Consider the following 14,172-nt stretch of genomic DNA (forward strand, 5'->3'; position numbering starts at 1 on the left):
AGGAAGATAGGAGAAGGGAAGAGGATGGAGGAGTTACGCTTGTTTGGAAGGGAAATCCCCTTCCATAAAGACTTCAGGTCCCAAGTCCTTTTCTGGGGTTACTTCCCTTCTTTGTTTTTTAATGCCACTAGGACCAGCTTGAGAGTCACTGGACCCCTGTTGCTCAAAAAAGTGTTCTAGAGAGGTCTGTTTCTGGTGTATGTTAGGAACTGTGGTGGCAGCAGGGAAGTGTTAGGAGACAGGACAAGATAGTCCTGCAATATGACACTAATATCAACTCTACAGCTTATTTATCTAGCACAATTCACCTAATATGACATAATAAACAATATTAATAGCATAGAAACATGATATATACTCTAGAATGAGTAAAATATGTCATATGTCTCTCTCCCTGACCGACGAGCGTTGTGTTATTTGTTGTTGGGTGTATAAGAGCCACTGAAAGATAAGCCTTACATAGTGGTAGTGAAGGTGGCAGCAAGAGGCAGCGGTGTTAGCCAGTAGCCCTATATATCAATTAAGCGCTTAATTTACTTGCTACACTTTATCGCTGGCTAGTGCTATAGCCTTTATCAACTCCTCCTGCTTTAGTATTGTACATATCGCAGAATAACTGAAGAAATCATATTCTCTCCTCTCTCTCAGCCCTTTAGCAAAGGGCTGGCTGGCACTAGGAACTTCCTTGGGGCCCATGGTGGCTTATTTAGTAGTTGCAAGCACTAAAAAGAATGGAATAATACGAAGTGTATCGTATGAATACGTGGGATCATGCTAACTGCCTGATAAACAATGGCACACTGAGTGTGGGGGCCACTGTTGCTGTGTGGACGCATTCGGGACGAATGACTATTACCAAGCTCAATGACGATCACCGAGCCAATATTTTGACGAAAAAATGTTACTATTTGTGAATATTATGGAATCTGACGACTACAACATCCGGGGGTCCACTGTACTACGTAATTTCGCCAACTCTGATCCTTCAAACAAAGCACAAACATAATACTTCAGAAAGTAGTCCCTTCACCTTTAAAAATGGAATCAAAGTAAGGGGAACAAGCAGCCAGTACACAGCGATGAGCTTGGAATTGTTTGCCAGCCACATGGAGGATAACATCACAGCACCGGACGAGTTCACGCTGACTTCGTAACTTTTCCAGCACAGCAGTGCCATGCTGGTTCTCTGTGAATGTCATGGCATTGTTGGGAAGAAGAGTCAGTGCCATTGCTTGTGGCTCACACTGACCTGAGATAAAAAAAAAAGTACGTAGAGGGATTACTATTATTTCTAGATTAAGTTTTAACAAAATGCTTTGCATTTTAAGCAGTAAAGTAATTCTAAGTTCAAGTTTTAATCTGACTGAAATGCTCTGCATAACCAGGATCTTTCCACAATGTATGTATGAAATATGCAGCTCTCACATATGTTTGCAAATTTTAAATACAATAGATATATCACACTCATAAAGATTAGTAAATTGCAATACATGAAGCATTCCTTACTTGATTTTGTAACATATTTTGCCTTTCTAGCAAGCACCTGGTTGGCTAATATGATATGGGCTTCAACACTCCAACTCACACATATATACAGCCTCTCCTCACTTAATGACAGAGTTCGGTTCTCAAGACAACATTGGTAAACAAATTCGTCGCTAAGTGAGAAGCATACTATAATGGTAATGGGTTTGTATCAATCATCTTTGATATTGTGTTAATGTCACCTTTGCACCATTTATAACATTTCTGGTATATTTTTAACCCTCAAACTGTCCAAACGTAGATCTATGTTTTTTCAACATTTGAAAGTACGTATGTAAAAAAACGTAGAGCTTCTTTTTCTTTTTTTACATTTGAAAACTTGTAAAAAAACTTTGATCTACATTTTTTTTTGTTACATTTGAAAATATGTTAAAAAACGTAGATCTACTTTTGGAGCACTACGCATGTGAACGTAGGTCTGTTTGGACAGTTTAAGGGTTAAATGTTTATACTGTAGTGTACTGTATATTGTAATAAACAGAGTAGAGGAAATTAGCTCTATTATACATTATTTAGGTATGCATACTGGTGAGAGAGCCCGTCGTAGGTTCTAGTCATCGGTAAATGAGTATGTTGTTAAGTGAGGAGAGGCTGTAGTCAGTTCCACAAACCTGCTTTGTGCAGATGTTTATCCAGACTAGATCAGCATATAGTCACAGTACATGCCCTGACTGTATGATCATTTGTGGTTTATACCCATTGCTAAATCTTGACCCTTACCACTTTTTGGACATGTGGAAGTATATAACTGCACAATTTCATTATTTAGCCCAAGCTAAGAACCCAAATAACAACATAATCCCACCACTTAATTATTTACCCTAAATTCTAAATTAGAATACATATTATATTTACAAAAAAACCCACTAAATCTGTGAGGGGCATTTAGCAATGCATTGGACTGCATAACAATGTAGATACTCAGTATAATTCAACATTAATAATTATAAGCGATAAAAATAATAACTTTATAAATTAGGCAAAATCATTGATGCCTTGCCAGCTCTGCAGGTATACAAACATATTACACACACACACACACACACACACACACACACACACACACACACACACACACACACACACACACACACACACACACACACTGTAAGTGCCGGTAAGTCCCAGGAGGTTGGGGGTCAGGTCACAAGAAGGTGTGGGCAGCCAAGGACCACTGAGACTTACCTTAAACGCACAAGCCACCTACCTTTCAGTACATAATAAACCCACACATAATTCCACACACAACTACACACAAAATTACACACACACACACACACACACACACACACACACACACACACATATCCAGACACACATACACTCCCCCCCTCACCACCGACATCTCACTACTTCCCCTGATCCCTCCCCTCCCTCGATCACCCTCCCCACCCCTCCCCACTCAGCTCCCACATAGCCACAGTTCCTCCACTACTTCCCCCCCCACACTCTGACATACACACTACTAACCTAACATACAGAACTATATAGGTTTCCCACTCTGAGGCAATCAGGATAAAACAAAAATGGGTTGCCAGAGAGCAACAAGAAAAACCAAGGGACAGGAGGAGGAAAATGCAAAGGAAGATTGGGCAGCAGAGCTCATAAAAAGGGATCATGAATGGGAAAAGAAACTAGAAGAACTTAGCATGAGAATGGAAGAGAGGATAGATATGGGAGGTGCATGTCAAAGCAGCAGAAGCTAGGATACAGAGTTTAGAAGAGGAATTGAAAAATCTGAAACAGCCTAAAGAACTAAAGAACATTTTGGGATTGACAACAGAGACTGCTACCTCAGCCACAAATAAGGGGACTGTAGGGAAAGAAGGGGCACAACTGCATGGAGATGCTCTATCAGAGGAGACTGTAGCAAATGAAAGAGCTAAGCTTTATGTGGAGGCCCTAACAGACAACAACAGAGCCCAAGGAAAGCCGAGAAGGGAAAATGACAGGCCACTGAGCCCAAGTACATTAGCCAGTGAAACTGATGAAAGGAAAGCTGCAGTGGAGGAAACCAAATTAAATGAGGGGATACACAGGGATATGCAGTGGGAGAATGAAAGGGTGAGGTCAGTCTTTGTGTATGGGCTCCAGGAAGTCGAAGGGGAAACATATGAAGCAAGAAAACAAGGGGAAAAAAAAAGCAATTGAAAGCATCATGAAAGCAATAGGAGAAGACGATATGACCCAGCTGGAAAATTTTCGGAGAATAGGGGGGTTTGTAAAAAAAAGAACCCGGCCAGTGAGAGTGACCTTCAAGGCAGAAGCGACTCGGACCAGGATCCTGCAGGAGAAAGCACGATTAAGGGACATGACGGCATACAGGAAGGTGCATTTCGACCGCGACAGAACACAAGAAGAAAGGAAGAAACTGAGAGAGATGGTACAAAGGCGAAAGGAGGAAAGAGAGGGGATGGAGAAGACAGACAGGAGATCCCAGACCCAGGAAGAAGATCAAATACAGCCTCCCTCACAACTTCCTATAGAAGCCTCCCAACCAGGTCAACCCCAGTGCAACCAAACACTCTAAATCAAAACTCCCATGCCACATCCAATGCCCCCACCCACTACATTACAAACTCCACCCCCACAGCAACAACCCTTAGTTCCTTACCAGGTCTCCCATTTCCACACCCCCAATATACCTCCCAGACCACAGTCTCAGAAAAGAAGTTGAAGGTGTGGTATACAAATGCAGATGGAATAACAAACAAGTATGAGGAGTGGCACGAAAGAATCAAAGAGACATCCCCAGACATAATAGCACTCACAGAAACAAAACTCACCAGAATAATAACAGATTCAATCTTTCCATCCGGATATCAAATCCTCAGGAAAGACAGAGGGAGGAGAGGGGGAGGAGGAGTTGCACTACTCATTAAAAACCAGTGGGGTTTTGAGAAAATGGAAGGAATGGATGGCATGGGCAAAAGGGACTACTTAGTAGGAACAATCCAGTCTGAGGGACATAAGGTGATAATTGCAGTAATGTACAACCCACCACAGAACTGCAGGAGGCCAAGAGAAGAATAGGATGAGAGCAACAGAGCAATGATCGACACACTAGCCGAGGTGGCCAGGAGAGCACACATAGGGGGAGCAAAGTTACTAGTTATGGGTGATTTCAATCACAAGGAGATTGACTGGGAAAACCTGGAGCCCCATGGGGGTCCCGAAACATGGAGAGCCAAGATGATGGATGTGGTACTGGAGAACCTCATGCATCAACATGTTAGAGACACTACCAGAGAGAGAGGAGAGGATGAACCAGCAAGGTTGGACCTTGTATTCACCATGAGTAGTTCGGACATCGAGGGTATCATGTATGAAAGGCCCCTGGGAGCTAGTGATCATGTGGTTCTGTGCTTCGACTACATAGTTGAGCTCCAAGTGGAGAGAGTAGCAGGAATAGGCTGGGAAAAACCAAACTACAAAAGGGGGAACTACTCAGGCATGAGGAACTTCCTTCAAGACATTCAGTGGGAGAGGGAACTGACAGGAAAACCAGTACAAGAAATGATGGACTATGTAGCAACAAAATGCAAGGAGGCAGAGGAGAGGTTTGTTCCCAAGGGAAACAGAAATAATGGGAAGAACAGAACGAGTCCTTGGTTCACCCAAAGGTGTAGGGAGGCAAAAACTAGGTGTACTAGAGAATGGAAAAGGTACAGAAGACAGAGAACTCAGGAAAATAAAGAAATCAGCGAAGAGCCAGAAACGAATATGCACAGATAAGAAGGGAGGCTCAGAGACAATATGAAAATGACATAGCATCAAAAGTAAAGACTGACCCGAAGCTGTTGTACAGCCACATCAGGAGGAAAACAACAGTCAAGGACCAGGTAATCAGACTGAGGAAGGGTGATGGGGAATTCACAAGAAACGACCGAGAGGTATGTCAGGAGCTCAACACAAGATTTAAAGAGGTATTTACAGTGGAAACCAGTAGGACTCCAAGAAATCAGAACAGGGGGGCACACCAGCAAGTGCTAGATGAAGTACATATAACCAAGGAGGAGGTGAAGAAGCTGCTATGCGAACTTGACACCTCAAAGGCGGTGGGACCAGACAACATCTCTCCATGGGTCCTTAAAGAGGGAGCAGAGATATTGTGTGAGCCATTAACAAAGATCTTCAACACATCATTTGAAACTGGGCAACTCCCTGAAGTATGGAAAATGGCAAATGTAGTCCCAATTTTTAAAAAGGGAGACAGACATGAGGCACTAAACTACAGACCTGTATCACTAACGTGTATAGTATGCAAGGTCATGGAGAAGATCATCAGGAGGAGAGTGGTGGGGCACCTGGAAAGAAACAAGTGTATAATTGACAACCAGCACGGTTTCAGGGAAGGAAAATCCTGTGTCACAAACCTACTAGAGTTTTATGACAAGGTGACAGAAGTAAGACAAGAGAGAGAGGGGTGGATCGACTGCGTATTTTTGGACTGCAAGAAGGCCTTCGACACAGTTCCTCACAAGAGGTTACTGCAAAAGCTAGAGGACCAGGCACACATAACAGGAAAGGCACTGCAATGGATCAGAGAATATCTGACAGGGAGGCAACAACGAGTCATGGTACGCGACGAGGTGTCAGAGTGGGCGCCTGTGACAAGCGGGGTTCCACAGGGGTCAGTCCTAGGACCTGTGCTGTTCTTGGTATACGTGAACGACATAACGGAAGGGATAGACTCAGAAGTGTCCTTGTTTGCAGATGATGTGAAGTTAATGAGAAGAATCAAATCGGACGAGGATCAGGCAGGACTACAAAGAGACCTGGACAGGCTACAAGCCTGGTCCAGCAACTGGCTCCTTGAATTTAACCCTGCCAAATGCAAAGTCATGAAGATTGGGGAAGGGCAAAGAAGACCGCACACACAATATAGATTAGATGGCCAAAGACTGCAAACCTCACTCAAGGAAAAAGATCTGGGGGTGAGTATAACACCGAACATATCTCCTGAGGCCCACATCAATCAGATAACTGCTGCAGCATACGGGCGCCTGGCAAACCTACAGATAGCGTTCCAATACCTCAGTAAGGATTCGTTTAAGACTCTGTATACCATCTACGTCAGGCCCATACTGGAGTATGCAGCACCAGTTTGGAATCCACACCTAGTCAAGCACGTCAAGAAATTAGAGAAAGTGCAAAGGTTTGCAACAAGACTAATCCCAGAGCTACGGGGATTGTCCTATGAAGAAAGGTTGAGGGAAATCGGCCTGACGACACTGGAGGCCAGGAGGGTCAGGGGAGACATGATAACGACATATAAAATACTGCGCGGAATAGACGAGGTAGACAAAGACGGGATGTTCCAGAGATGGGACACAGACACAAGAGGTCACAATTGGAAGTTGAAGACTCAGATGAATCAAAGGGATGTTAGGAAGTATTTCTTCAGTCATAGAGTAGTCAGGCCATGGAATAGCCTAGAAGGTGATGTGGTAGAGGCAGGAACCATACATAGTTTTAAGGCGAGGTATGATAGAGCTCATGGGGCAGGGAGAGAGGGGACCTAGTAGCAATCAGCGAAGAGGCGGGGCCAGGAGCTGTGACTCGACCCCTGCAACCACAAATAGGTGAGTACAAATAGGTGAGTACACAGAGCAAAGTAGCTTACTCTATTCTGTTATCAGCACAGTGTTGTGTGAAAGCAAGAGATGCAGCTTTCATGTAAGTCACAGCCAATAACATAGAATCACTGCTATACAGGCATACCTTGCTAATATGGTAGGTTAGGTTCCAGACCACTTCCATAAAGTGAATATCACCTTAAAGTGAGCCACAGCCTTTTTTTTTTTTTTCACCTGCCAATACATATAAAAGCCCAAAAACAGCTTTACACTATTATTCGTTAAGGCCTTAAAAAAATGATGCAAAAGTGAAAATAAAAAATAAAAAATGCCAAAAACCATCTTAAGAGCAAGGAAAGTGCTGAAAATAATAAACATGAATATAACGGAAAAGTGCCATATTAACAAAGTTCTCTGGAGCGAAGTGCCTTAAAACAGGTTCACCTGTACTTATCAATAAGGATCTCAGTAGAGTAATAGCAGGCTCCATTCTTCTTTTTGACCTCTTTTTCCTTTATGATACATGCAGTGTGTTTGAAGTTTCTACTCTTGATGACTGCACACTTCTTTACAATTTATGAAATGCATAGTGTGTTTGAAAGTTTTTTACTGTATGCTTAGGCTTTTGGCAGTGACAGCAATCTTTATTATTTGTGAATGGTTTTTCCCATTTTATGTTTTGCATATGCAAAGACTGGGCAATCTTACAACCCTGAGCTCTGGGAGGTATGACTCAATTTAACTAAAGCCATCTTGATGCTTGACTACAGCAACTCCTAAAGTTTGACTGCAATATCCTTCTTTATAAGATATACACTGTTATGAACATTTCTTAATAGCGGCAAGGCCGTTTTTTTTTTTTTTTTTTTTTTTTTTTTTACACAAATCAATTTCACAGGATAAGCACTGTTATCCTACATCAGTTCATTTCAAAGCCCCAGCCTTGTCTAAGGTATACTACCACCCCTCAGGATTTGACCCACACCAGTCAACTAACACCTGGGTACTTACTGCTGCATGAACAGGAACAGCAGGTATAAGGAAACACCCAGTGTTCCCACACATACTGGGAATTGAACCACGGACACTCGGTGTGTGAGCCGAGTGCACTACCAACCGAGCCATGGGACTTTGCTCTTCATGATACATACTTTGTGGTCAATATATGTAGTCTCCTATTTACAAGGTCTTTACAATATATGTAAGATATCTTCAAGTTTCTTGTGATATATATATCTACTGTTTTTGAGTGTTCCTTTATGGAACATAGTAATCTTGAAGGTTTCTTCAAGTTGCATTTTGTGTTGAAGTAAACCTGACGTTTTTTTCACAAAATATTTCTTGATGAATACAACACAAAGTACTGTGTTCTGAGCACTGTAAAAACTCCTGTTTGTTACTGTTGTGAATAATTCCCTTCCTGATAGTACTACAGCACAGCAACACACAACAGATGTACAGGAAGACAATAGTTGAACTGTACAGCAACACACAACAGCTGTACTGTAACACACAATAGTTGTACAGCAGCACACAACAATTGTACAGAAGTACACAACAGCTGTACAGCAGCAAACAACAGTTATACAACAACATACAACTGTTGTGGAGCAACACACAAAAGTTGTAGATAAATACAACAGTTGTACAGCAACACAAGAGTTGTACAGCAACATACAAGTGCTTGGGGATCAACTGCAGCAACACACCTAAAGCCAATAATAACCCAAGAAAAAGCTGCAGTAAGAATAATCACTAAATCCCATCCCTGGCAACACACCCCCCACTCTTCATAGATCTAAACTTACTCCCTGTTCAGTACATCCACACTTACTACTGTGCAATCTACATCTACAGGACCTTAAACTCCAATATCAACCTTGACCTAAAACACTTTCTTGATAGTTGTGACAGAACCCACAGGCATAACACCAGACACAAACATCTCTACGACATTCCCCGTGTCCGACTAAACCTTTACAAAAATTCAATGTATGTCAAAGGCCCTAAAATCTGGAACACCCTACCTGAAAACTCTAGAACTGCAGACACATTCATCACCTTCAAAACTACCATTAGAAAACATCTTGTCTCCCTGATACACCCCGTCAACTAACTACACGAATACCACCTGGTGGTTCACACTTACACTCACTCACTCATTTGACCATAAACAGAAATATTAATCTCAATCTTAAAATAATGAATCCTGTGATACTCCAACACTGAAACTATGTACTGTGCCAAAACAAAAGCATTCACATTGCTAAACTCACAAACTAGTATTTAGTCACTTAGCCATAATACCAACTTACCTCATAATTTGTAATATTTTAAAATTAAGAATTAAACTAAGTCTGCCCGAAATGCCTAGCCATGCTAGGTGTTCTAGTGGTACACTCTGTAATCATTATTTTACTACATGTAAACCACACAATAACCAAATTCTGTAAACTCAGCATTGTAATCCTTATAGAGAATAAACTTTGAATTGAATTGAATTGAATTGAATAGTTGTACAGCGTCACACAAGCTGTACAGCAGTGCACAACAGTTGTACAGGAACACAACAGCTATACAACACAGCAATTATACAGCAACACACATATCATACACACCAGCATATGTGTAGAGAACCTGGGTTAACCCAAAAAGTCAGCAGTGACTTATTTCCATTGTGGTCCAGTTATACTGCAGAGTCTGGAGTCTGGAGAGAGTTCCGGGGGTCAACGCCCCCACGGCTCGGTCTGTGACCAGGCCTCCTGGTGGATCAGAGCCTGATCAACCAGGCTGTTGCTGCTGGCTGCACGCAAACCAACGTACAAGCCACAGCCCGGCTGATCAGGAACTGACTTTAGGTGCTTGTCCAGTGCCAGCTTGAAGACTGCCAGGGGTCTGTTGGTAATCCCCCTTATGTGTGCTGGGAGGCAGTTGAACAGTCTCGGGCCCCTGACACTTATTGTATGGTCTCTTAACGTGCTAGTGACACCCCTGCTTTTCATTGGGGGGATGGTGCATCGTCTGCCAAGTCTTTTGCTTTCGTAGTGAGTGATTTTTGTGTGCAAGTTCGGTACTAGTCCCTCTAGGTGGCCCGGTGGCCTGGTGGCTAAAGCTCCCGCTTCACACACGGAGGGCCCGGGTTCGATTCCCGGCGGGTGGAAACATTTCGACACGTTTCCTTACACCTATTGTCCTGTTCACCTAGCAGCAAATAGGTACCTGGGTGTTAGTCGACTGGTGTGGGTCGCATCCTGGGGGACAAGATTAAGGACCCCAATGGAAATAAGTTAGACAGTCCTCGATGACGCACTGACTTTCTTGGGTTATCCTGGGTGGCTAACCCTCCGGGGTTAAAAATCCGAACGAAATCCTATCCTATCCTATCCTAGGATTTTCCAGGTGTATATAATCATGTATCTCTCCCTCCTGCGTTCCAGGGAATACAGGTTTAGGAACCTCAAGCGCTCCCAATAATTGAGGTGTTTTATCTCCGTTATGCGCGCCGTGAAAGTTCTCTGTACATTTTCTAGGTCGGCAATTTCACCTGCCTTGAAAGGTGCTGTTAGTGTGCAGCAATATTCCAGCCTAGATAGAACAAGTGACCTGAAGAGTGTCATCATGGGCTTGGCCTCCCTAGTTTTGAAGGTTTTCATTATCCATCCTGTCATTTTTCTAGCAGATGCGATTGATACAATGTTATGGTCCTTGAAGGTGAGATCCTCCGACATGATCACTCCCAGGTCTTTGACGTTGGTGTTTCGCTCTATTTTGTGGCCAGAATTTGTTTTGTACTCTGATGAAGATTTAATTTCCTCAGGTTTACCATATCTGAGTAATTGAAATTTCTCATCGTTGAACTTCATATTGTTTTCTGCAGCCCACTGAAAGATTTGGTTGATGTCCGCCTGGAGCTTTGCAGTGTCTGCAATGAAAGACACTGTCATGCAGATTCGGGTGTCATCTGCAAAGGAAGACACGGTGCTGTGGCTGACATCCTTGTCTATGTCGGATATGAGGATGAGGAACAAGATGGGAGCGAGTACTGTGCCTTGTGGAACAGAGCTTTTCACCGTAGCTGCCTCGGACTTTACTCTGTTGACGACTACTCTTTGTGTTCTGTTAGTGAGGAAATTATAGATCCATCGACCGACTTTTCCTGTTATTCCTTTAGCACGCATTTTGTGCGCTATTACGCCATGGTCACACTTGTCGAAGGCTTTTGCAAAGTCTGTATATATTACATCTGCATTCTTTTTGTCTACTAGTGCATTTAGGACCTTGTCATAGTGATCCAATAGTTGAGACAGGCAGGAGCGACCTGTTCTAAACCCATGTTGCCCTGGGTTGTGTAACTGATGGGTATCTAGATGGGTGGTGATCTTGCTTCTTAGGACCCTTTCCAAGATTTTTATGATATGGGATGTTAGTGCTATCGGTCTGTAGTTCTTTGCTGTTTCTTTACTGCCCCCTTTGTGGAGTGGGGCTATGTCTGTTGTTTTTAGTAACTGTGGGACGACCCCCGTGTCCATGCTCCCTCTCCATAGGATGGTAAAAGCTCGTGATAGGGGCTTCTTACAGTTCTTGATGAACACGGAGTTCCATGAGTCTGGCCCTGGGGCAGAGTGCATGGGCATGTCATTTATCGCCTGTTCGAAGTCATTTGGCGTCAGGATAACATCGGATAGGCTTGTTGTACACCAATAACACAGTTATACTGCAACACACAAGTTATACAACAGCACACAACAGTTATACTGCAACACACAACAGCTGCCATGTCAAAGCCAGTCATAGCATGAACCAGTTCAAGAAGAGTGCCAAAAAGTGTCTGATGAATGTAGCTACAGAAAGGGAGGGGAATGATTTTCTATTTTTTAGCTAAAATACGTGTAAATTTTACCTTATCCCTAGTAATGACCCTCGTATTGTAGATAGTCTTAATGACACTCGTGTAGTAGATAGTCTTTTTAGTATGATAATAAGATGTTATCTTCATTGTAGAATAATAAGAAAATATTATAACCTTTATATTATAATAATAAGGTAAAAGGACCCCAATGGAAATAAGTCACTCTGTCTGACTTTTTTGGGTTATCCTAGGTTCTCTACACATATGCTGCTATGTATGATAATTCTATGTAACTGTATTTGTGTATACCTGAATAAATTTACTTTCTTACTTGTACGTACAACAGCAGCAGGAACAGCAGAATGAGCAGCAGCACTCAACACAATGTTTACAAATAAACGAAGAAGAACCACTTCGCCGCTTTCAGAAAGTTAATTTTAAGTAACTGGCAGTATTGTATGAAATACACACACACACACACACACACACACACACACATATATATATATATATATATATATATATATATATATATATATATATATAGGGCAATTGGTGTAAATTGCTGGCTAGACAGATACTGCAAGGAACTTGCAATCCAATTCATTGACAACTGGGATAACTTTTATGGCAAACATGATATGTATGCGAGGGATGAGTTACATCGTTCTGGGGCAGCGATGGTAGCTCTTGCAAACTCATTCGAGAAGGCCATTGCTGAAATGCCTAGGATTTTAAACTGATAGAAGATAGAGGTATGGGTCTGTATGGGAAACACTCAGGTTGCAACACTAGGGTTGAAAACAGTAAATGTATAAAAGACATTCATCATGAAGTTATAAATAAAGACAATAGATCAGGTCAGCAAACAAAGGGAGACAGCAGAGGGCAGCAAGGGACTAGCTCCCTTAAGGTCTGCTATACTAATAGCAGGAGTATAACAAATAAGATAGATGAGCTAAGATTAATTGCAAGTGCAGGAAACAGATATCATTGCTATAACAGAGACCTGGCTCAATCTGAAAGATAGAGATGTCTTCTGAATGTCACATACAAGGCTATAAATTATTCCACACTGACAGGGTCAACAGGAAAGGTGGTGGAGTAGCAATGTATGTCAGAGACAATTTAAATTGTTGTGTTAGACAAGATATAAAATTAGAAGCGTCAGCCACTGAATCTGTTTGGTTACAGCTTCTCGAGGGCCGTGAAAAACTAATTTTGGGTGTGATTTACAGGGCCCCAAATCTTGATAGGGAGTGCGGTAAACTTCTATGGGATGAAATTCGTAAGGCATCTACATACAAAAATGTTGTGATAATGGGAGATTTCAACTATAGACAGACTGACTGGAACAATTTGACAAGAAATTTAGAGTCAAGTGACTTACTTGATATGATTCAGGATTGTTTTTTAAAACAGTTTGTGACAGAGCCAACTAGAGGAAACAACCTGCTTGACTTGGTTCTTGCCAGCAGGGAAACGCTAATTAATAATCTTGAGGTTAATGATGTGCTTGGGGAAAGTGATCACAAATCACTCAGTTTTAATATATCATGGAATTCCCCTAATAATGGCAATCACGTCTCTGTCCCTGACTTCCGCTTGACTGATTTCATAGGACTGAAAAAATACTTGGGTGGGCTGAACTGGAATGACCTGACTATGGGTCAGGTAGGTGGTGATGACTGCCGATATGACGTTTTCCAGGGCATAGTTCTAGCTGCTCAAACAACTTATGTTCCAAATAGGGAAATCAGATCAAACAAAAATGATCCTAAATGGATGAACAATAGATTAAAACATCTCGTTGGTCAAAAGAGAAGAATATATAGGCAAATCAAAAGAGGAGAGGTGCAATTAAGAAATCAATATATTCAGTTAAAGAAAGAAATAAAAAGGGGAAGAAGAAAAGCAAAAAGAGATTATGACGTTAAAGTTGCAAGAGAATCGAAGACTAACCCAGAAGGATTCTTTCAGGAATACAGAAGCAAGATCAGGGACAAGATAGGCCCACTCAAAAGTTACTCCGGTCATCTCACCGACAGTGATAAGGAAATGTGTAGAATTTTTAACACTTCCTCTCAGTTTTTACACAGGAAGATACTAATGATATACCAGAAATAATAAATTATGTAGAACAGGACTATAATAAACTATGAACGATTAGGGTCACAAGTGACATGGTTCTTAGGCAAA

The 14,172-nt window shown here is 42.0% G+C and overlaps 1 protein-coding gene across 2 annotated transcripts in view; it reads right to left on the reverse strand.

Moving 5' to 3' along the window:
- LOC128695088 (uncharacterized) overlaps positions 1-12,425 on the reverse strand; it is a 146,982-nt gene extending 134,557 nt beyond the window's left edge. Inside the window, exons 1-2 of one of the 2 annotated variants that reach the window (XM_070091445.1) lie at positions 12,315-12,425; positions 1,031-1,249 (exon numbers count right to left, since the gene is read on the reverse strand). In XM_070091445.1, the coding sequence (XP_069947546.1) occupies positions 1,031-1,229 (199 nt within the window). In that variant the 5' untranslated portion in view covers positions 1,230-1,249; positions 12,315-12,425. Of the gene's footprint in view, positions 1-1,030; positions 1,250-12,304 lie in introns of both variants that reach the window. The other variant, XM_053785485.2, reaches the window with a different exon arrangement.
- Positions 12,426-14,172: the final 1,747 nt, after the last annotated feature.

Source organism: Cherax quadricarinatus, chromosome 35 (assembly GCF_038502225.1).
Source record: "Cherax quadricarinatus isolate ZL_2023a chromosome 35, ASM3850222v1, whole genome shotgun sequence".
NCBI classification, from domain to species: Eukaryota; Metazoa; Arthropoda; class Malacostraca; order Decapoda; family Parastacidae; genus Cherax; species Cherax quadricarinatus.